The 24,985-nt window shown below is 38.0% G+C and overlaps 1 protein-coding gene across 1 annotated transcript in view; it reads left to right on the forward strand.

The window, feature by feature from the left end:
• Window positions 1-4,371: 4,371 nt before the first annotated feature.
• Window positions 4,372-24,985, forward strand: part of PEX7 (peroxisomal biogenesis factor 7) — a 47,151-nt gene continuing 26,537 nt past the window's right edge. The window contains exons 1-7 of the mRNA XM_075035800.1: window positions 4,372-4,524; window positions 5,414-5,471; window positions 6,956-7,106; window positions 11,534-11,611; window positions 11,946-12,054; window positions 21,770-21,876; window positions 22,278-22,391. Coding sequence (XP_074891901.1) covers window positions 4,395-4,524; window positions 5,414-5,471; window positions 6,956-7,106; window positions 11,534-11,611; window positions 11,946-12,054; window positions 21,770-21,876; window positions 22,278-22,391 — 747 coding nt within the window. The 5' untranslated portion in view covers window positions 4,372-4,394. The remainder of the gene's footprint in view (window positions 4,525-5,413; window positions 5,472-6,955; window positions 7,107-11,533; window positions 11,612-11,945; window positions 12,055-21,769; window positions 21,877-22,277; window positions 22,392-24,985) is intronic.

Below are 24,985 nucleotides of genomic sequence, written 5' to 3' on the forward strand. Positions count from 1 at the left end.
GCATATAATCACGATTCAGTATTGCCCTATTCTGGCTCTGTTTTTTCTGACAAAAAAAACTTGTAATAAGTGGTTAGCTGTAAATTTGTTGAAATAACGACCCTCTCTTCATTATATGTTTTTACAGCTATTCATCATTGGCCTCTAGGTTTAACCATAATTATAACTTTAACATCCAAGAATTTGCCAACTTTTTTAGTTGCAAATATAAATGCAATTTTTGATGAGTGAGAAACAGCATATGACAGATGCCACAGGCTTGATTTAGCTACTTAAACTAGTGTAAACAAGATCCAAGACCAAAAAAGGTAGTTCCAATGTATTCTGATTTGTAGAGATGAAATTTAAAACATATGTGCATTTAACATAACTCGTCCAAATTATATTTTTCATATTTTATGGCCATCAGTGTCCAGTAGAGGGAGAAAAATGATTCTAGACTAATCTGCATATTGAAATTTGTTTATGGCAGTGCTGATGGAATTGATAGAATGGACTAAAATACATCACTACAGATACTGGGTTTAAAATGTATGCTAAATTTCATCCATATTTTAAGGCCCTCTTATGTAACTAAAGGATAATATATAGGAATGAGAGACTGGAGATACACTGTAAACTCTCCACTGATAAGCAGGACAAAGAATTTTGCAGGACTAAAGTCCAGTTTGCTTCAATTATGGGTTTAAAAAAAAAAAAGTAAAGAAATTTGCAGATACAAAAATCCGAACAAGATATTTAAAGTACATCAACTAATGCAATTTCTGTAAGCTTTAGACCAGAACTCTCACATGCAGTAGAAATTTATTTAACTGAAATAAAAAACTTGTTTCTAAAAACTATCCTAAAAAGTTAGACTAAATATATCACTGCAGACAATCAGAAGTAGCCTTTATGCTCAATAGAGAGAAGGCAATGTTTTGTTACAAGGCAGTCAGCTGCCAGTCTTTCAGAAGAGGTAAATCTATGATTACATTGAACACTTAAAGCAATATTTAGGTACAAAGGGGCAAGTAAATAGACTGGTGGCCATTGTGTAGGGATGCAGCTGATCATGGAACAGTAATAACATGAGGAACCACTTACCAAAATATGGCATGGTGCCTATAAATGGCAGTCAGCAAAAGCTGATAGAGCAACATGGATACATCTTTGTGGACGGATATTTTATCAGTCAGGACTGTCCTTGGAGCCCTTGTCTTGGGTGAAGAATGTGCACTGTTCTTGCTTCATACCCTTTTCCCCCCACAACTCTCACATTTCTTGCTATATCTCCTTGTCTAAATCTTCCGCTGCTCCAGCATCTTTCCCTCCTCTTGCTTCTTTTGTTCTTTTAAACTTCCAGAAAAGTCTGTGCTAACTGCCTCTTCGTTCCAACTTCCACAACCCTCACTTCCCCATATGAGGGGAGCCTGTTCCCTTTACACTCTTTCCTGCACACCCCTCCTTGGTTACTTTAATTTGTTTAATTTCACTGTTGCCAGTTTTGAAATCTTATCACAAACCTTGGGATACTAAATGCTTTTCTTAAAGCTTCAACTCATACAGCTTTATGACTGTATGGGAATTTCAGCTGGGAACATCTCTAAGTTTCTATTAGTCAATAAGCATTCACTGTTGTAGAAGAAAATCTTGATGGCATGAAACTTAATGAATGGTTCAATAACTAAAAGACAGAAAAAACTTTACTGCAGTCCCTGAGTATTTTCAGTGTTTTAAGCTACCTGTCCTCGCACATGAGGAAATGGTTTACAATCTACTTTCTCTTCTAGAAAAGCTCTTTTTATAACTTCTTTAAATACTTGGATTTAAAGTATTTAAATAATTGTAAGATGAAGTGAGAGAAGTGACTGCAGCATAAATATAGCCTAAAAGTTACATACTAAGCAACTTCCATTATTTTGATTCATTGAAGTGATGTTGGATTAGGAAAAAAATAATCTCAGTGTAGCTGAGGGCTCTAGGTTTTGACGTGGAACATGGCTGCCATCTACCGCTGCAGGCGGGATACGGCTGTTTGCTGTGTTGGACTGTTCGGTTTCAATAGCTGCATATAAAATGTTACTGTGATTGGTGGTCCTTCATGCTTCTTCAATTTACTCAGCTGCTCAGAGGCTGAGGAGGAAATACAGTCATGTTTAGCAGCTTTGTTTGTCGGGCCCTTCTCTCTGCTTGTAAAATAGCTTTCCTTTCTTTAGTTGTTATTCTCTCTACCTTGGAATCTTTCTATGCAAATACTTTCACTTTTATTTTTTTTTTATTTTATTTTTTTTTACGTATTATTTTGCTTCCTGCTTCTAAGGATCTTCAAAACCTGAATTCACAAGCTTGCCTATGAAAAAAAATTGTTTTGGGAACTATGGCTTCTTTCAGGACTTCCTTGTAACGTTTTATCCACTTCTTGGTCTTTATGTCTACAAAAATTCTTTTGAATCTGTCTTTAAAACAAAACTGATAAGAACTGCTTCCTGTTTGCATAACCTCTTTGTGGAATTTCACTCATTAGAAAAGATCAACTAGATTTGAAAATGCACTTGATGAAACCTTTCCCATACTCAGATATATCAGTGATAAATTGTCCACAGAGTGACTGGACTTTACACCGCCAAGCACTTGACTCTCAAACAGCACCTCACAAATGGCCGTGTTCAAATTTACTTACTGCACTACTGCAGTGGCTATGTATCTTTTCAAATGTCGTTATGGACATCCCAGTCACAAAGGGCAATTACGTTAAAAAAACTTGCTCAGAATTGTCTTTTAACTTGCATTTTGAAAAGATACATTGATTTAAGAAGATTCCAGAGGCTAAAATTGGTGGAATTTGGCCTGGAGCAGCCAATACATTAAGGTATTCCTTTGACCCAGGGTTAAAAACTCCAATCTGTCTGTCAATAAAGTAAGCCTATAAATTGCCAGTTGTGAAGCTTTGGGAGCTGCTGTCATAATCCAAAGGATACACTAAATTGAGTTTCACTTCCACTGAATTTGAATTGATTTTATTCTAAACTCCTGGTGTCTGTTTGATAAACATATTTGTCTTCATTTTTACCACGAGATCAAAGAATTAGTAAAACTGCTGAATTCAGTGATCTGCATTTGACTGCTAGTTTAAGCAATTAGACATTTGTGTGGCTTTACAATAGATTTTGTAGTCAAGGTTTAGTTTTAAATATAAGGCTGAGTAGCAGGAGTACGTAACTACCCTCCAAGCTCTGATGTAACCTTGATCAAATAATCTAATTCACCTTTGCTGTACCTTCCTAATGTGTAAGGTAATACTTTTGCATTTTTACCTCTACGTGCATAGATGAGTCATTACAACTAATTGGAGTAGTCTGTGTCCAATTGGAATAATCTCTGTGTCTGTATTTTAGGTATGTGTGCGTGTGCGCATATCACACACAGGATAGAATGTAACAAAAGCTGCAGCTCCTGCCCTGCCAAAATATTTATTTTCTAAGCCTGAACCTCCCCTTGCCCTTTCCTTTCGAAGGCAAAATTCCCACTGACTTAAACAGAAGTTGTCACGGGTGTAAGAAAACTTGAGTTTGTTCATAAAAGCACTTCTGTAAAGCATAACTGCATCACAAGATGATAAAATATGCAGATCTATTCCAGAAATTAGAGAATGAAGTAGCTTAGAAGGGATTTTTAAAAGGAACATACATACTTAGATTGAAACATCTCATGTATGCAAGCTGATGCACACACAATGAGCTGATGGATGTCTGTCATAGCATATAGAAGAACGGATTGTCTTTGCAGTTTGGAAGTGACCTCCTTCTCACCGGCAGGTGATTTTGCAGAATTGTTTACCATGAGAAACAGGCAGCGAGTGGTCGGAAGGCTGGTCCGGGCGTCTGGCCTTTTAATTACGAATTACACTGGGGTATGTGTGAAAGCCTATCGAGTATGAAGTGATAAATTTCTCAGTAAGCCCTCCTAAGCCTACAGCTTTCCTCTGAACAGGTCAGAGGGCAAGGCCGCACCGGAGGGGTAAGCCCCAGAGGCCTACGGCTGCAGCTACCACCTCTGCGGACTCGGTCAGAGCGGGACCCAGCAGCCGCTGAGGGCGGCTGGCGCAGTAAGGCAGAGCAGGACGGCCACCCGCGGCCGGCAGCAGTTCCGCTGGAGCCCAGGCGCCCCTCGGAGGCGGCGGCGGTACCCTCTCCAGCCGGGCCCCCCGGTGCAGCCCAGGGGGCCGGGGCCGGGGCCGGGGCCGGGGCCGAGGCCAGGGCCGGCGCGGCCAGCCAGGCTGACAGCGTCCCGGGCCGCCCACTGCCATCGCCAAAGATGGCGGCGGCGGCGCAGCTTCGGTACCGCCCGGCGGGCGGGGCGCTTCCGGCGGGGCCGTGCGCGAGGCGGGCGCGGCCGAGGCCCCGGCGGGGGCCATGGGCACGGCGGGCGGCGGCGGCGCCGGTGCCCTGCGGCTGCCGGGGCTGCACGGCTACGCGGCGGAGTTCTCGCCCTACTGGCCGGGGCGCGTCGCCTGCGCCGCCGCGCAGTACTACGGCATCGCAGGTGCGGGCGGGGCCTGCGCGCGGGGCGGGGGGGGGTAACCGTTAACGTGCGTTCCCGGTGGCGGCCCCTCACGGGTGCTCGCTCGGTCGCGGCTGGAAATCTGGGTGTCCGGAACCACAGTCCGTGTCCGTAAAAGCGTTTGGGGATTTCCCTTGCTTGTGTTTTGCTTTGGTACGAGGTGTGTTTTGTGCGACGTGCACGACGTGAATGAAATGCCCGAAAATATTGTCTCCTTGAAATTTTAACTGCTCCAGTCTCAGTCACTGGGTGTCCAGGTAGGCCCGGGCAGCTCCAGCGTCCCCCTGAAGCTTTTCTCAGCATCGGGGCCTCTTTCATTTCCAGTGGGAGCATTGCTCCTGAAAACATTCGTTTTGAATAAAGTTTCTCAATGTGGAATTACTCTGACGATATCCTAGTCATATGGGAAAGCACTACGCGTGTGTGTTTTCTCAGAACTGAATTACTTGCTTCATTTCTGGTGAGCTGTGTTTGTATTACTACATTCAAGGGGCGGAAAAAAAGTGTTATGTCTGCTGTGTTATCAAAAGGAGAAAAAGGAACCTCGTGCTGGTATGTCTGTAATATGAGGCTCATGGGGAAAATGCACTTTTGTGCTTCATAAGATGTTTCTCTTCCAAACTCACCTACAGGTATACTGGAGTAAAAAAAAGAAAAACAACACAAAAACCCCCAAACCAATCTGATGTAAATGAATTACTGCTTTAGAAAACATGAGACAACAAGATGTTTATTTATGCTACTAATTGTTTGGCCTCTTAAAGTTTAGGTGCCCTTTGTATTTCCATACTGGAGCTACCTCAGAACCACAGTAGTTTCTTTTGGTGTGGGGGAACTAGTTGTGATGTTTTGTTTTATTTTGCTGGTTTAGGTTGTGGAACTCTGGCAGTGCTGGAACAAAATGAAGCTGGCATTGTTCTGCTCAGGAGGTAACATAGCTTTATGTTTTATTTTTGCAAGAGAAAAACTTATTATGTATTTGTGAGTACAAGACACAACCCAAATATTTTGGGTTATTGTTAGCATAAAAAGTATTGTATCTATGCTATGGGATCTACTGAATCGTACATGTCTTTGTATTTACATACAAATGAATGTATTTGTATTAACATTGCATAGATTTTGTTACAGGAAGTAATCTGGACTGCGCCCTTTTCGTAGTGTAAACAGTTTTATAGAAAACTGACAGTGTAAATTAAAAGCAGCCTCTCTGCCCTAGCTTGAAATTAAAAGTTTTAGCTTTTTAGGGACAGTGCATTGCCACCTAAATTTATGCCCTTATGATTGACTTATACTGAAAATAGAGCTATGTAAAATTATGGAGGTCCTTCTTAAGAGATCCAGTATTCTAAGGGTCTGAAAGGAGTGTGATTTGTGTTCTGGATGGGAGGAGGAGAAAGGTTAGGAAGGAGGGGGTTTAATTGACCTAAATTTTTTTTTAAAGAAAGATTTGAAACAGCAGTTGTTCAGATTAAGAGGGCTGAAGCAGGAATGTTTAACAAATAATTAATCATATTCAGAGAAGCTGTTTTTAATTTATAAGTATAAAGCAAGACTCTTTGAAGCTGTTAAACACTCTCTTAGTTCTGCTAAGTGCTCTGGTTTAGTACTGTTCATTTCTGTGTTTCCAGTGACTCCACTTGTTTTGTGGTAGAGAGTCCTGTAAGTTCCTGAGCCATAAACTGTGTCATTTTCTCTATGTAAACGTTTCTGTGTGCATGCCTTTCCCTCATCATTCCTGCAGGGTACCATGAAGTTTAACCTGAGCTTAGCTGAACCTTCAGTGAAAAGGGTGTAAATAAGTTCATATTTACCATCAGACAACAGCGTGGTCATTGATGGTTGTTGCAGAGCAACCAATATATGGTATCAGATCCCATATGATGAATTGTTGGTGTGTTGAAAGCCCTTTTAAGGGAGTGTAGCCATCTTTAATATGTTCATGACTGTCTTTCTGTTGTTTTTTCACTATGATTCAACTTCCTAATAGTGGTGTGAATTGGATAGAGCTCTCCCAACACAAAGTTTTATTTCTTTGTTTACCACAGTTGTTACCGATAGAGAGCTCCTACCTCTGTAGCAACATCCTGTAGAGACTGTAGATCAGACTGAGATATGGTACCTCTGTCTCTGCCTGGCAAGTTTAAGATTGAAACCAGCTTGCTTTGTGTGTGGAAGGTCTTTGGCTCATTTATGCTTTAACTTAAATCAACCTATTCTGGCATCCAGTTGTAAAAATTGACATTATAACAAGTAAGTTACTTGTAAGGAGATGTACTGGAAACTCAGATGTATAAAAATGCTGTTTAGCATAGTAATGTGATTTAAAGAAATACTGTCTTTGCATGTAACTAGTCCAGACTTCTTATGTCATACTTTCTCATGGACAAATATCTTAATTGTTCTGATTTAGTTTTGACTGGAATGATGGCCTGTTTGATGTCACCTGGAGTGAGAATAATGAACATGTGTTGATCACTTCTAGTGGAGATGGATCTCTGCAAATCTGGGATACAGCTAAAACCAAAGGTCCGCTGCAAGTCTATAAAGAGCACACTCAGGAGGTAAACTTGAAAAATTTAATGGGCGATCTAATGTTTGAATTATTAAAAGATTTCTTTGTGGACTTCTCAAAAGCAGGTTTTGTTGTCTGTTTTTTTAACTTTGTTTGGGTCCATGGTTTGAATTTATAACTTAATGTTATTTTGAATATAAAGTGAATTACCTATTATACATATTCATATGCACATTCATACACTGTAGTAGGTACCACTTAATTACATGAATCTAATACATTCAGAAATAGCGTTTGTGGCTTCTTGTAGGCTAAGTAATCATTGTGTTGTATGAAAGTACTGCAGTCATTCTATGATTTTTAGAGAGCATTATTGGATAGGTCTAAATCAGACAGCTGATATATATAGCAGTGTTATCCTTGAAGATATAGAGTGATACACATTCTACAGATCCTTAGGACTTCTGTTGTTCTCGGGAACTGCTTGTCCTTTTCCATCCTAACATCTGTGAGATCCTACTCAAATAACAGTATTCAAATACTGGGACATCATGTATTTTTTTAGCCTTGATTTGATACCGTTGCATTTGATTTTCTTAAAATCTCAGTTTCTTTCTGCAGTGCAGTATGGGCAGATAAAAATTTTATGTGCCTGTTCATAAATGTATTTGCATATTTTTAAGGGTGTTTATGCTTTAGTATGTTTATCTTCACCCAAGTGATTTTCTACCTTTTTTTTTTTTTTTCTTTCCTTCTAACTCTCCACTCACTTCTGTCAAGTCTTTGAACTGTAGATGCAATCAGTTTTAGCCTGGATTACTGATGCTTTATCTGAATGACATAAATCTGAATAAAATAACCTAGTTGATATGTAGTCAATGAAAAATGATGGAGGAAATCCAGTTTTGTATTCACAAAGACCTCAAGATTTTTTCAGATATGAAGCACAAAGCTAAAAGCTGAGTGACTGCAGTTACATGACAGTCAGTCTTCTGTACCTTATTTCTTTGTAATTTTGCTACTTTGGTTTAATACATATACTATGTAAATAAATAATTTTGAGAGATGAGTTTATAGTTGTGATCGGGATTTTATGATAACATTCAAAGGCTGATGGTAGTAACAGAAAGATGTAGGCAAAGCATAATGCCAATTATTTTTTTTTCCTCTGTCATTTTCTCATTGAAATACTGTCCATAAGTTTATTTTGGTTCTGCTACACCATCTGTTGTTTGTGTAGTAAACACTTCAGTGTCCAAGTCTTAGTTTAGCAGGTAGCATGGGGAGGTGGATGCACTCAACCATGAGTTAAAAAGACAGTATAGGACACATGGGCTGAGTGTTTATTGTGAGATATGAAAGGTTTGTATTGATTCTTTACAAATGTGCATTAAGAGGGTAGCTCTCAGAGGGAGTATACTGAATAGTTTGTGGTAAATGCTGGCAGACAGTGCTCTTTAAAATGATTGACTACCTTCCTAATGCTTAATCACTGTCTGACATTTCTAATGACAATTTTGTCACTGCGTTTTACAGTATTTCTAATGCAAGATTGACAGGGATCTGTTTCTTGTTTTCTAAATGAGATTATTGTCCATCTTCAAAAAGAGTATCCATTTTTAATTTAAAAGTGCATCTCTATTATCGAGGGACAATGAGTTTTATTCCAGCACTAACCAACTGCTGAATCTCATGAATAAATTACTTTGGTTTTGATGAAGTCTCACCGGAATGTGAGACAAAAGAATGCTTGAATTAAATTTGTCTTGTAAAGTGAGCCTGAACACTTATTTTGAACTATTTTTATGTTTTTACATCTTTTTTTTCCATCACCTTTTCATCTTGCCTGAGGCATTTCTTGCTGCTGTTTAGGCATAAACTAGTATTAATGTATTTTATGATTGAGGATAAAGTACTGAAAGATTAACAGCTAAGGTTTATGCTGTGTTATTAGTCTTTCCCAGTTGCTCAACACAGCTTCTACTGAAGCATCTCTAAATTTATGTTGGATGATAGCATGAAAAGGAAAGAAAAATAAAAGTGAACCTCGCTTGGTTCTCCACACCTTCTTGTCGTAATCTTCCCATTACCTGGACCTGTCACATGCCAGATGGAAAATAGCTCTCTTTTTTTTTCTGAGCCTGTTGTCTGTTCTGTTTGTAACTCTTGCCCAAAGGAGAATTTGCCCAGGTCCCATTGCCTCCAATGCAGCTGCAGAGTGCTGGGCAGTCCCAACCATGTCTGCCTTATGTACACAGATCTGTGTCACAACACGTCTTCAATGGATCTATGTGCTGATAGCTTGTGTGAGCGAGCTGTAAGCCATATGTGTGCTTTGCCTTATCTGTGCAGTAGATCTGATACATCCCAAATATGTGGGGCTAGGTGAATTGTGTGACACAGGTGCGTATTTCTCAGAGACTTATTTCTTTCTGGAAAATCTTGGATGTGAATATGAGAGCCAAACACTTCAACTGAGCTGACTTCATAGGGCTGTTGTATGAAAGTGGTATACTATATAGGGATATGTTTAGGGGCATTTCCAAACAGCAACAGCTTAGCAGTTGAACAAAGGCCATCACACAGATTCAGGGTGAAGGAGAGAGGCTAATGTTTGTGAGGAGCTTGGGAGCCATTTTGGAGAACCACAATGTCTTCCATTCTTAAAATATGAGCAGGTACTTGTGTGTCTCCTTTGTTGTCATTTTAATAGGAGGAGTCAGGTTGAAAGGGAGGGTGTTTTAATGAGCTGTAGTACTGGTATTTAGCTGACAGAAAAGTCAAGAGGTAAAAGCATGGTTTGGAAAAACAAAAGAATTACCTCTCAGTTTGTTATTTGGCTTTTGTCAAGTACTGTCTTGAGTGTCTTGTCCGTTTGGATAATAAGCTCTTCAAGGAAAGGAGCTAGCACAAAATGGTACCAGAGCAGTGTGCCTTTCAGTATAAGGGAAGCAGGACATTGTAAAATAAAAAAGGAAAGTTGCAGATAATGCACTTCATTTTTTTTTTTTTCTGTGGGCAGTGGTTGCCTTCCACTTACAGGAAATAAGCAAATAAATGAAAAACAGTTCATTTAAGATGGATCTAGCATAGATTGAAATATTTCTTAGGAAGGAAAATGCTCAGGAGTAGCTAAATGATACCTTGACTTCCCTTCTCATACAGGACACTTTCCATAGAAGACTTTGTCTTTTGCTGGATTTTTTTCTAGTGTAGCATCTCTGCTTTTTTGTCTGGTGACACAGATCCAAACATTTTCACTTCAAAACAGGGTTGCTGTCATTTAATGCACAATTCCATCTATCCAAGACAAACACAGCATCTAGTATGTTGACTTGCAGATTAGGTCCAGTGCTGTGCTAGAACTAGATTGTCCCAGATGGAGTACAAATCCTCAGTGGTTAGTGGCCCAACTGCTGAGAGCAGTGCCACCTACTACTGGTAGGTAGTGGCCACGTTTCTGAGAAGTGTCAGGAAAGGTCTGATCGGGTTAGGAGGTGAAGCAAATAAACTGTTTCAGCTAATATTTATCCACCTTAGCATTGAAATCGCTGATGTCCCACTGCAGCTTGTTGAGCCATTTTGCTGTGAGGTAAAACTAGGCAAAAGAGAATGCACCTTCCATCATGTAGATAAAGATATGGTGCATTTAAAGATGGAAGTTGTACATGTTCCTGAGACTCAGATTTGAAGTATTTTGAAGAACTACCTTAGAGTGTTTTTGCTGAGGCAGCAGAGCTGAAAAATCCGCAGTGAAGGATGGAGTTAAGGTATCTTCTGTCAAGGTGGGGACCAACGTTAGAATAAACTGTCAAAGAGGGAGCTTATTTCTACTGCACAGTGAAAAGCAGTTTCTTAATAGCTGAAATGATTAGTCATGAGGGAAGTTGCGTTTTTTATTTTATTTGTTTGGTGATATGAATGGTTAAAAGAGTGTCACAGAACCTGGTAAAGTCTTTTATAGCATGTATTTCTTATGAGAATTAGATATCATAAAAAAGCATTTATTATTGGTCAGATAAAACCTCAAAGTCAACTCCATAGTCAGCTCTGAAGAGAGATGGCATTTATACTGCTAGCAATTAGAAACTGTAGATATTTGAATAAAATTGGATCAGAGTTAAGAAATCAGTCTGAATTATTGCTTTTTATGGTGGTAGAAACTTCTACTGATGGTGGGTCTATGTTGATTTTGTTATAATATTTTTTTTTTCCTCCATTTTGGTCCATCTTTACTTTTTTTGGTACTATTCTGAGCATATGTGTACCTTTAATGCCAGACTGAGATATTAAATTTAATTTTTGTTCAGGTAAATGGCATTGTTGGCAGCTTTGTGGTGCTTGACTGATGTGGTTTTTTAGCTGATTATGATACAATCTGCAAACCCAAATCTATTTTGTGAAACTTTGGCTGACCAGAATCTCAAACTTGTATTCTAATACTCTTTCTAAACTAGGCTGTTATATCATTTATAGGCATATAGTGTTGACTGGAGCCAAACTAGAGGAGAGCAGCTAGTGGTATCTGGTTCATGGGATCAAACAGCCAAGCTGGTACGTTTGTTTTCTGATGAAGGTGAAAAATGTAATTTGTTTTGGATCTGATAATTCTTTGTGTTAAGAAACAGCATTGATTCACTTTTCCTCTTTATTTTTACACTGAAGCTGAAATTCTGTTTTAACTGAGATGTTGCTTTATCCCTCAGTTGGTATCAGTTTAAGTGTACAAATAATTTTCATGATATGTGGTAAAAAGTTAATTTAGTCCTTTCTGTATGCATAAAGTTCATTTAGTCCTTCCTGTATGCATAAAGCTTTTTTTATGTATGAAGCCCTTTCCTTTATTACTGAATGTGTACCTCAACAGTTTTCTTTTTCCTTTATTCAGTGGGATCCAGCTGTGGGGAAGTCATTATGCACTTTTAAAGGCCACGAAGGGGTCATTTACAGCACTATATGGTCTCCACACATCCCAGGTTGTTTTGCATCTGCCTCAGGTAAACATGATGGTAAAGGGATTCTCAGAACAAAAAACCCCTTGTATGTTATTGGATTAGCTCAGCACTTTGTCCAGCAGATGGTAGTGTGTGTCATACATAAAAATGGAAGAAGGAAAGAGAAACGTATTGCTGCAGCTAGATTTGTAGGTTCTGTTATGATCTGTAAATCATCCTCTTGGCCATTTAAACAGGGATCAGCAGTTTTCTAGCAGTCACTTCAGTGACCTTGTGGCAATTTTTTCTGTTATTTTATGTAGCTCTCTTTCTATCACCTCACTCTTATTATTGACCACTAAATCATGTTATATGCTTTATTTTGTGTTCTGGCTTACATTTTTGTTCAAATTATCTCATGTGTCAGTAGACTGTTAGCTCTGTGAGAAACAGTCAGTTCCCATTGAACTGTTTTAAGTACTGCTGGAGATCTCTGTGCCTTGTTCTTTGGGAAAGGTAATTATCAATTTTACTTTTCTGCTTTGGCCAGTGCTATGAATCTTGCTGGTCAATACAATTATGACTGAGTTGGGTGTACCTAGAGGCAAAGAGACTGTATGGTGATGTGGCAGTGTTTTCCAAACACTGCTCCTGCTCCAGAGGCATAAGGAGCTCTGGAGTGAGACCTACAGCCTAACTGCTTACTAACTGGGCAAGAGGTACTGTGAGCCATGGAATTCGTTTGGGAAATAGAGGGGCAGTAAGACACTGCCTTAATACAAATATTGGTAGATTAACTCCAGTGGCTTAAATTTCTCCGAGTTCAAGTCTGTTGGACTTCTGTACTGATTTAGATAGAAATGGTTTAGCTCTTAAATCAAGAGGGTAAGCAAGTATAAATATGTTTTCCTGTTACTGAAGTTAGAGACAGTGAGTACACACAGCTACTGGTGTTCCCTATTCCGTTGGAAGTTTGATGAAAAAGTGCACATGGCTTTCATAAAATTTCAGTCTGGCTATTTCCATCTGATTCTGCTTGCAGAGTTGAACTAGAACGACTAACACGTTACATGTATTTGTTGTAACATAGTAGTGCTTGGAAGCCAGATGCTGGTGCAGAGATATTTCCAACTTACTTGAAGATTCATTGAGGTAACACTTAGTGAGGTACCTATCTAATAGGATGTGCAGAAACTTACAGGATTGAGCCCTGTACACTCTGTGACAGTTCTACAGAAATGCAGCTATATGCTAGAAAGTACTAGCTAAGTACCATTTGGTCAAAGATAAGTGGAGAAAACACTGGTTAGTGTTTTTTGCAAATTCTAGGGTATGTTATGATCTCTCTAAACTTCTGCTCAGAAGCCTCCCCTCCATGGTAGTCTTACTCATACAAATTTCTCATATTCTAGATGAACAAAAGGGCTTTACTGATCCAGCCAGTTACTTCAAATTTGATTCTCTAGGCTATGAAGCCAAACTCTCTTCGAATACATTGCCACTTGAACAATTTTGGGAAACATTGATTGTTAGATGCTGTATGTGGTGGTAATTAAATTGGGTACAGCAACATAAAATTGATCTGTTCTTTGAGTGACTCAGTGGGTGCAGCTGTTGGAAGTTTTGACTAAAACACTAGAGGGTTCCAATTCTTTTGTGAATTTTACTTTGACTCTTGAAAGGGACTAACACATACTGCTGGAGCCTGAAGCTAATCACAGTCAGTTTTCACCAATTGATGACTCCATAGTATTTTATAGGAAAAACAACACGCACAAAAGACACAATATTTTTCTTCTGTAAGTACTACTCAGGTGTGAAATAAAAATCTTATAGTGTAATGCTAGGTGTAAAATCATTAGGTAAGAGAAAACGAAGTCTTCAAATGATGGTGAACTTTCTTGCGGTTTCTGAAGTAAAACATCTGGTGTGCCTCTAAATGAAATAACTTCATACTAAAGATCTTGCATAGAAATCATGACATGCTGATGTGGAAAAGTTTTCTTTGCTTTTGGGTTTAGTTTACATTGGAATTTTCCTGTGATTTGATTAGATTATTTCACTACAGAAAATACATATTGGGAGTTTTTTCTTTGGTCAGCGGGACTGTGGGTAGTAGTAGTCACAACCCTCTAGCTCTGGGTATAAATGCCATTTCCTTATTGCAAGAAGGGCATATCAGGCAGTTTATGTTCAGAGAGTTTACTTCACTGTTTAGTGTTTAATGGCATTCTACTCTGTCAGTCAAGGTATGTGATGAAAGTCAAGTGGAACTGTTCAGGAGGCTGGACCTCCTCATTTGAAACTTACCATGATCCACATACTTTATAAGGAGGACAGAAAATTATGGGACAGAAAGCTTAATTTCACTGATGACTGATCTTCTATTGAGCTAAAGTTAGAGCTGGAGAAGAACTGCAATCTCAATGTGATAGTACTGTGTCGAACAGTTCCCTTTGATAGGCTTGGTGGAAGGGTTGGCCTGAAGTTTTGTGGTCTCTTCTTTTGCAACTTTGTATTGTATTGAAAATTAGTAACTGAAAATGTGTCTGGAGGGAAACTTTTTATACTTCTTTAATCTCCCTTGGTTTTGTAAACTTTTTAAAAGGATAGCTTTTTGAAGCGTATTGTTGAAGGGTATTGAAACATTCCCTTTTTGAAGGAGGCTGCACTGCTTTAGGATTGTAGTGTGTGTGTGTGTTCTTTCCCTCTCTTGCCTCTCCTGTCCCCTTTCATCCCACCTCACACATACCTACTCACAACCACGTACTTACTCATATCTTAATAGTATAAAGTCTTAGCACTTCAGGTGAGAAATGAACTGTTTCATGTTGCAGCATCTTCAATTTTGCATGTGTTAGTAAAATAAGTTAGGTATGTTGTTAACCATAGATAGGAAAAATGTTGGTTTTTAAATGCTTCCAATTTAACTAAATTTAAGTAAAGCAATGCACTTTTAAAAAAATATTATTTTAATTTTAAAGACGATAAGCAAGAGGGAAGGAGATTTAGGAACCTTTTGCATGCCTCACCCCTGCCCCTTTTCTGCCTTTATTTGAATCCACATAGATACCAGCAGAAGTTTAATTTTCACTTAACTAATTAGTTTGTGAACACTGAAAACAGAAAAACAAACATAACTGCAAGCTACAGTAAAATAGTTGCTCAGAAGGACCATTGTGTGCCTAGACAACTTTTGCCTGAAGCTAATAAGGTTGAATCTTTGCTTTTGGAATATGACTTTTTCTGAAACTATTATTATACTAGAAAAAGAATACAAATGGAGAAAATGAGAAACTTAAGATTGCAATATAAAGCAGCTGAAAGAATTTGATACTAAGTGTGGTTATTTTGCTTCATTAAGTCTCAGATCTGAATGCATGTAGGAAAACTAAGTTTGTCTGCAGTGGACAATAAAATGCAATTGAATTACATAAGATAAGTATGTCTGATGCTTCAGTTAAATTAGCTTTTATTCAGCATCTAATACACTCCCATGTAACATTTACAGGGATGTGTGAGGTACTTTACAATGCTGTTGTCTTCATGTACAATCATTTGTACTCTCAAGAAGCAAGTAAATGGCTTATCTTTTTTTTTGTTTGAAATTGAGAGTTAATAGTAACAGAACAAACTGTTAATTCTGTATATGTAAATAACTGCTGTTGTGATGTCAGTAACAATTTCTGAGCTGATAAGATAAGCAGGATGTTCAGGTGTACGTGTGGTACCAAACCAGAGCCCTGGTAAATGTCTGCCTTACTCTGAAAAAAACAGCGATGTGGAAAATGTCATTAAAGAAGTGACATAAATATTTAACAGCATCTTTGTGGCTAAAAGGGTTTAATGAGTCATTGCATCATTTGCCCAGAAGGTCTTTTTCTTTCTTTTTTTTTTATTTTTAACCCAGAGAGAAATTGGTGAGAAGCACATACAGGAAGTGCCAAATGCACACAACATCAGTATATAGTCAAATGTAAATCAGTTCTACTAAATTATTGTCCATAACTGCAGAGCAATAGGCCTTGCTCAGTCCTGTGGTTTATAAAGAAGCATCCTTTATAATATCAGCTGGTTTTATTGCCCTTTAAATTTAACAGTGGGAAGTAATTAATGAGTACCATTTTACCCTTATCTGCATGACCGTAGTATTCTTTGATACAGCTATGACACTGGCAGATGAAAGTATGAATGCTTTGGATTCGACAAAGCCCAGGTTTAGAATGACTGCTAGCTTTTATCGTAGTTACTGGGACCTCTGTTTTAATGCTGCATTCATTTTTAAATGATTACTAGACTCCTTAAGTTTACTGATCAGGGCAGATACATAGTTTTCATAACATCTTAAATAATGAAAAAGGGAAGGAAGTGTTTCTTAAATCTGCAAGATAATGTCTATATTCATCACTATTTAGATCAATTAATTGTATCTTTGCTCAAAGACTTATTTTTCAGACTGAAAGCCCAGGGCGAGAAATTTTCTCATACCGCAAGGAACGATCATTTCTGAGAAATTTTTATTATGTTGACAAAACTGTTGGGGAACTGTAGCTTTGCTGGTTTACAAATGAACTTGTAAATCCAGCCTCCACTCTTTGTATGCCCTTGCATTCAGTGCTAGACTTTAAGGTTAAAATTAAAAAACATTGTTTATCTCTTACTCTGTTTTATTGCCAGCCCTGACATAGTGATTTGCCTTTTAAAAAGTTTGTCGTCTTGCCTACTGGTACCTTAGTGACAAATATGTGTAGTTAAGGGGTTGTCAAGCTGTAGTTTCATAAATCAGGTTGGCATGTAGTCTTGGCAGACCTTTCTGTGTTTTGAGATCCAAATTGTGAAAGAAAAGTAAAAAATGAACAAATTATTTTGTATGAAAAAATGAGCTGGGGAAGGTGTACATCTGCTAAGAGGATGGTTACTGAATTATTTGGAAGGGAATAACCTTGAGTGCACTCCTCAGTAAAGAGGTGTAAATTGCATGTGTAAGTTCATGGACAAAATTTGGGGTTGTCAGGTCTGAAGCTTCAGCTTGCATTCCTGCTTCAGAAGTAGCACAGGGCAAAACAAGGAGCTGTTGGGGAGTGGGGCTTGCAGACAAGTAATTCCAAAGATGTTTGTGTTTGTTCAGGTTCCTAAAAAACTGAAGGAAATAATCTTCTGTTCTGCTATGACAGTGGTTTGTCATGAGGTCCAAAACGCTATAGTTAGAGGTTTATATTCCAATAGTTGTGTGTGGTGCAGGTCCACTTGTTGCTTCTTACGAGTTCTTTGCTGGTTATTTGCTTGTTGAATGTGCTTGAAGAAATGCCATCATGAACAAGGTTCAAGGCTTTGCAAACCTTGATCATTTTTTTGGAATCCAAATCCTAGGAGGATAAAAGAGTAAGAGGCTTCAATTTACTGCATGATACCTTGTACAGATCGAGCATCTAGAGAGCAAACTGACTATGGAGTTACTGTGTTTTGTTGCACTTTAGCTGTTTATGCTAGAAGCTCTTAAAATGGAATTTACTTATTTTGTTGTGTTAAAACTATGAAATGAAGTGAGGTGGGTGTTTTCATTTGCAGTCTATTGCTTCAAGACATACCAGCACAGTATGGTATTCATCCGAGTCTTGTGCTTGATAAGCTTTACTGAATCAACCTCTAATGGACAAGCTGAAATATTTTTCAGGAAATGAATTTGGGCCTCAATTTATAGTATGTGCTAACTATAGTAAAGTATTGTATGAAGCACATGCTAGAAGATAAAGCATTTTCAGGTTACAGTATCTTATATTAGAATCTTCTATTGTAAAATAACAGTTTAGTGTTGAGAAGAAAAATGCAGTAACAGGTTTTTTACGATGAATTAATATGTTTTGGGTCATTTGGGTTAGAGCTAGGTATCTAGTCAATATTGCCATTTCCTGAAGAATGGCTTAATAGTAAGTCATAAGTTAGGTTTCCACTGGTAAATATGTTTACTTGATATCTAGGTTGTGCTACATGGAAATAGATTTTGTGCATTCAGTAGAGTCCTGTTGGATGATTTAAATAAAGCTCCTATTTGTACCACTATTTCTGTCTCTTTGTGTAGAATTTCATGGGCTTTATTAATCCTGTTCTAGGTTCACTTATACTGTCTATGATAGAAATGGACAGCATGATAATTTTAACATGCCTAAAAAGGTTGGTTTTGAGAGTCATGAGATTTGGGTTCTGCTCTTTATTGTCCCACAGATTTTCCATTTGATTCTGACTAAATAATTTAATCTGGTTTAGTATTTTAAAAATATATACAAGTAAGCAAGTAACGTTAATTTGTAATCATTAAATGGTACTGCAGAAGTACTTACTTTAATCAGATTTCTTTGATGTTATACCATATATGCCAATACTTGTGTCTTTTATGCTGAATTCTTTTCCTCCAGTACATTAAAGATATGTTATTTGGGTTTTTTTCCTCTTGATGAGACAACAGTGTCAGAAGATCAGATTTCTTGCTTTAGAACTGGTCAGGTTCATTTTTCTAAGTAAAACTTTAAACTAACAGTACTTTAGTTCTTGAAAAACATTGTATCTGCCCTGGTTAGAATCCTTTTTGCCTTCAGATAGTGTTTAAGGTTTCTTGGGTTTTTATTAATCTCCCAAATACCTAGCTATTTTTTATAGTTAATGTTGTACCTCTGCACTGTCTGGTAATGATTGCTTAGCTGGTTGTTGTCACAGGACTTAGGAGATTATGATTTATGGATTTGAGTAAAATACATCTGTGAGTAAAAAGCCAGTATTAAACCTACATGAAATTTAAATCTTAAATAATCTTTTCACTATCACACATTGTCATTCACATTAGCAGTCTTTATCCCGTGTACCAAGATGATGTACTTGTAGATTAGCATCTCTTTCAGAAATTTTGAATAGATGAGTATATATTGTGTAGTTTCACTGATTCGTCCAAGATTTCACAAATATTCATTAAAATGAAAGAAAGCAATTACAATATACAAACAAATCTGGGATCATAATTATCTAACAGACCAGCAAAATCTGTTGCCATAGAGAAATTGCTTCTTACAAAAATAGAAATATTTTGTGGGGGAAATGTTGGCCACTTTTGTGGTTGTTTACTTTGGGATGCCAACTGGAAGTGGCTGTTAGTGAATATGATTGTACTAGGTGTGCTTTACTGGTACTTTCTATTATTATTATCCTACTACTGCTTTTACCATATGGAAGAAATTAATCCTTTGTAATGCAGATTTGAAGGAGTCATGGAAATGTGGAAATTCCAAAATTTTTAACAGCAATTTTCATTGAAATGAAGTGTAAAAAAAAATAAAAATTATTGTGAGGTCATGGAAAGATGTTTGAGGTAAAAAAAAGTTTGTTAAAATGTGTAATGTGTCAGGATTACACTGTTTATCAGCCTTTTTTTTTTTTAATTAATCTGATTCTTCCACTTACTTAAATGGACAAATTGAATTTGCCTTTGGCTTTAATTCAGTCTGTTCTATTCACAGAAATGTTCACTTGCATGTTATGTTGCTCCATTAAAGACATTTCACAAATAGTGCCAGCCAGAATTAATAACAGCTAAGTCTAGCATTTTCAAAGAAAAAAAAAAAAAAGGGAAAATAACTCTTTCTTGTGCATCAGCATTTTCTATTAAAAAAGAAATAATTGGGGCAATTGTGTATTTAGTGTCAAAATTGTTATTGGCTGAGTAACTTACTTTTCCAAATGTTTTTGGCCCTCATAGTGCTACTGTGGCCCGTCTCTGTAGCAGTTCATTCTAGTTCACCTGAATTTATATATTTATTTGCTTGGCAAAAATGATCCTGTCTGTAGTGAAATATGTGTTTCCCCTTCAAATCTATGTTATCTGATGAAATTAAAATAAAAGCTTTTTAAGAAGTCCATTATAATATCTCAGAAAGATTTAAGACTCAAACTGAAATCTGTCCTCTGCAGGCAAGCAGATTAGCAAGACTAATGGTGGGTGGATGGGCATACTACCTTTTTTTTTTTTGCCAAGACCCTGCTGGTCATGTTTCTTCCTCTCCATATGCTGCCCTGTTTTTATAAGCACTGTAGTGGTGTTTAGGGCTTCAGCTGACTGCAGGGTGTCATTGTCAGCAGTGCTATACATATACTGAGGATCAGTCTTGCTCTTGACAGTACTAAAATAGGCAAGGAGAGTGGAAACCGTGAGAAATCATGTATTGTTCCTACCTTACAGGTAGGGAATTTATCCAGCAAGAGTACAGTATCTCTCACAATCATGGAGTCTGTGGAAGAGCCAACCAACCATCAGAGCAAAGTTTCCCATGATCCGTGTAGTACCACAGTCATGTAGTGGAACCAAGCTCTCTCTAGCTTCATTTTTGTATTCAAACTTTCCAAGCATTTTATGTCTTTTTTGCAAAGTCTACAGAACGTGGTCATTTGTGCAGTAAGAATGTTGTTCTGGCTCTAGGGATGGTTTTGTTTGAACTGTAGCCAGTTTCTTGAAAAAAGCTATCATTTTGTGTGCCCAGCTGTGTATTTTAAAGCCACTGACCAACTGGGCACTAAAACCATCAAAATGCTTGTATCTAAACAGCATAAAAGTCATAATTATTCATGATAACCAATTTGAGGATTTCTAGAAGAGTTTCTGGTAAAGAAACATCAGTAATTTCTTCAGTAGCAAGGTAAAACAGTGTTTTTTTAATTTAGGTAGTATTGATCCGTGCTTTCTGTAGGAATCACGGGTGTTTGGATACAGCTTCTAGTGATTTCCTTTGTCTCTTGAAAGAACACAGGCCTAATAATGAATTCTAATTAATTTTCTCTCTCTGTAAACAAATGAGCTGGATAATCCATTTTTGCTGATACAAAGCTAAATATTCAGGGTTAATGAGAGAATCATGATTTAAAAAATTGAAAAGCATGGTTGTCTTGTCAGCTGATGCAGTTTTCCCTGTCTTTGTAAACCATTAGGAAATGAATTTTTAAGAACGGTATACACAAATGCTAAGCATCTTTAGGGATAGAAGACAATTTATGGCTGGAGGTGAAGAGAGAGGCTCAGGTGAGTCACAGCTCTTAAGTTAAGCTGGACTCCGTTGCTCTCTGAAAACCTCTGTGTGTGTGTGCATGCACATGTGCAGGTGTGTGTATGTGCTCTGAGGTTAAAGCTGATGTTGCCTTTAATATGTGTAACAGTTACAGCAGAATGACTTTATCTTCTGATATTTCAATAAATGAGAGTAACTGTGCAGGTTTTGCACATGACAAGTACGAGTAATGCGTCTTAAATTTTCCTTTCATTGAAAGAATCTGGAGATAAGTTGCATTTTAAATAACTGTTCACTTTACTGCACACCAAAAGCATGTGTCTAGGTACTTTTTCTCACGTGGCTTGCAGGGAAAGTTTTTTCATGATTCTGGTCTTCTAAGTCCATTTTTAAATGGACCTTAAGCTCCTACTTTAATTAAATGTTATTTAAATATTTTACCCTGTCTCCTTTTAATCAAATCAGAGTTTAAAAAATAATGGAAGTGTTAGTAAGAAAATGAAATTGTCTTTTTTTTTCTTTTTCTAATGAAAGAGCAATAGGAAGTTCTGATTTCTTTTGTGCATCAATCTGACCTCTGTGCCCATAATGTGCTTGCTTTATTTGGCATAAGACTCCTCATATAATAGTTTGTATTTCATACAGCTAAGAAACAGTTGTCTGCTAAGTACTAGTGGATTAACTCTATTCCATAACTGATTCAACAATGTTGAATCAATTTCTTTTTGTTTCAGGTGACCAGACTTTAAGAGTTTGGGATGTGAAAGCCCCAGGAGTCAAACTTGTGATACCAGCCCACCAGGCTGAGATCTTGAGCTGCGACTGGTGCAAATATGATGAGGTATAAACCTGTTCAACCACCTGTTTTCCTAACTGAACCACTCTCATTAAATACCAGGGGTTTTTACTGCAACATTAATGCATCTTCTCGTTATAAAAATATGTCTAATTGCTTTGTTGCTCTCATTCACTACTACATCTTCAGAAGAGCATTTTTCCAACAGGTAGATGGCCCAGGTAGATCAGAGGTTTTGCTTTTTCTTTTGTATAGCGGACAGAATAGTGCATAGTGGAGAAACCGTTTGTATTTCTCTGTTCTCTTTAATTTATACACTAGAGACCTCATTTATTATTTATTCATCTGTATTGATTGATTTATCTAACTTTTGTAGCCAACATACACATGACTGCAATTTAATAACTAAATTGTCCTGATATATCTGTGTGTTTTCAAATCATCAGAACTTGCTGGTAACTGGTGCAGTTGACTGTAGCTTGAAAGGCTGGGATTTGCGGAACATCAGGCAACCAGTGTTCATCTTGCTTGGTCATACCTATGCTATCAGAAGAGTAAAAGTAAGTTGTATTTTATTCCCACTGACCACCGCTGAATTGTTACACATTTTCTTCTGGAAAGCAGTAATACTTTATATTGCCTAATAACTAGGGAAAAACCAACAGCTGTTGAAGATTTTAGGTGCTACAGGAACTGTTCTTGGAAACCTTCAGTTTAGCACTGTAAAACATTTTGATATTTAGCAGTCTGCTGGGATTTCAAAGTAAATGACACCTTCAAAGTCAATATATTTCCATGAGGAGTGTTTGAGAGCTTGAGAGAGGGTTGAGAGGTTTACTTCAGCTAAGTTATATGGGAAATTTGAGATAGAGGAAATACCTTCCCTTGTTTGTTTTTTAAATGGTGCTGTGCCTTTTTCTTTCGATACAAAGGGTCAATATCCACGTAAAGCAAGGTATAGAACTCATTGTGAATATGTGTTTTTGTGTATACAAAGAAAATGATAATATGTTCCACAGATTTTGAAACTTTATGCATGAAAGGCTACAGATGACTATACTGGATCTGTGTGCTACTAGATCACCCACCAATAGGAATTTGTTCTAGATGCACAATGACATTTTTTTCATATTAGTGCTTATTATTTTTTTATATTAGTCAGATAATACCTGATCCTTTTAAAGCCTTTCAGGAACAGCTATGTTTATTGATATTTTCTAGGAAGTCTGAACTGGTATAAAATAATTATCCTGGGTCAGTATTTTGCTTCACATGCCCTTGGAATTTTTTATGTGTTTCTAACAACTTTAAAAGTTACTGTGCTTAGGTTGTAGTCTGTCAGAAAAGCACCTGTTTCAGGGAGTGAATCCTGTTTGTGGCCAGACAGCCTGAGAAGCTGCTGCTCCTCCTTATCCCAGCTACCTTTGCCTGCTATCCTCACTGGTGTTGGCTGTCCAGTCTTTTTTTCTAACTTAATTCCTACATGACCATGCTCTAATCTGGCTCTGTGAAATGTTTTCCATAGCAGAAGAACATCTAGCTGTGGTGTTTGAGTTTGTTTTTTCTTGTTTAAAAAACAAGGTCATTTTGCAACTCCAATTTGACAGCCATTAATATGGATGAATCAATACAGTATCAATCAATACAGACTGTAATATTCTTACTCTGTGACAGTGGGATCTTTTAAAAACAGCTCTGCCACTAAGGGATTCATAGCACATTGTCTTCCTGATAAAATGGAGAAAGTGAATGCAGAATTGTTATTCACCATAACCTGTGATAATAGAACTAAAGGACACTTCATGAAACTAGTAGAAGATGGATTTACAAGCAGATGGAAATACTTCTTTTACACACCAGATGGTAGACTTCTTGAATTAGCTCTCTGCACAAGGGGTTGCATAGGCACGCAGTGTCATCAGGTTCATGGATAGGTTGATAAACAGATACTAGAAGAGCTAGACAGGGATAGCATCTCTGATTTTCCTATTCTCTATCATCCTGGACTGCATTAGGAAGAGCGTTGCCAGCGGGTTGAGGGTAGTGATCCTTCCCCACTAATCACTGCACTAGCGAGACCACATGTGGAGTGCTGGGTCCAGTTCTGGGCTTCCCAGTACAAGGGAGATGTGGACATACTAGAGTAAATCCAGCAAAGGGCCACAAAAGATTAAGAGACTGGAGCCTCTGTCCTACCAGGAGAGGCTGCGAGAGCTGGGACTTGTTTAGTGTGAAGAGAAGGCTTAAGGAGGATCTTATCACTGTGTATGAATGATTGGAGGAAATAGAGAAGACAAAGCTTGACTCTTCTCAGTGGTATTCAGTGAGAGGACCAGAGGTGATTGGTACATACTAAAATACAGAAGATGCCGTGTAAACATACAGCACTGGGCTTGAAGACTGTTGGCCTGACCAGGTAGGGTATCTTTTATATTCTTATACTGCCTCATCTGAGTTTCCATTTTATGGCCCATCATGCTCCCTGTTTTCTTAAAATGCTTTGAAAAGATTATTAGGAGTGGGCCAGCAGTAAAATTTTCTTTGCACCAACTTCTGAGATCAGTTCACCGAGTGGCTTTAAGAAGATGGTGGGGAGGCTATATACGCCTACACGTGCAAAGGAGAGGTATGTGAGAGTACATGACTTGTGTTCTGTCTTAACAGGCTTTTATAGTTTCCATTTCAAGATAGACATGGTCCCTGTGGACATAAGATATGAGAGTGTGGGCCAGCACATAGAGGTGGTGTGGCATATCTACACTTGTGTGGTATAACTCACCAATCACACTAAATTAGAGAGAGAGACCAAGATGCTACCTAGATACAGGCAGCTGTCCCTACCAACTTCCCTTCCTCTACATTGTGCTGACACTAGCAGTTACAAAACTGTGCAGCAAGCTGGCTCAGCTGATTGCTCTGACTGAAAATCCTGTCCCTAAAAGTGACTAGTTTCTGTCTGGATCACTAAGCTGTCTCAATTTGTCACTTAACTGCACAATTGCAAGCCCTGACACAAAGGAGGGGGGCAGGAGCACACAGCCTGAAGTGGAAAGGAAAGGGCAAAAGGGATGACCACAAGTCTTGGCAGCAGTGCACTCTTAAATTAGCTTAAACCAACCATGAAATCACACTCTTCAGTTGTCTGTCTTTTGTA

The sequence above is a fragment of the Buteo buteo genome, chromosome 9 (assembly GCF_964188355.1).
Source record: "Buteo buteo chromosome 9, bButBut1.hap1.1, whole genome shotgun sequence".
Lineage (NCBI taxonomy): Eukaryota > Metazoa > Chordata > Aves > Accipitriformes > Accipitridae > Buteo > Buteo buteo.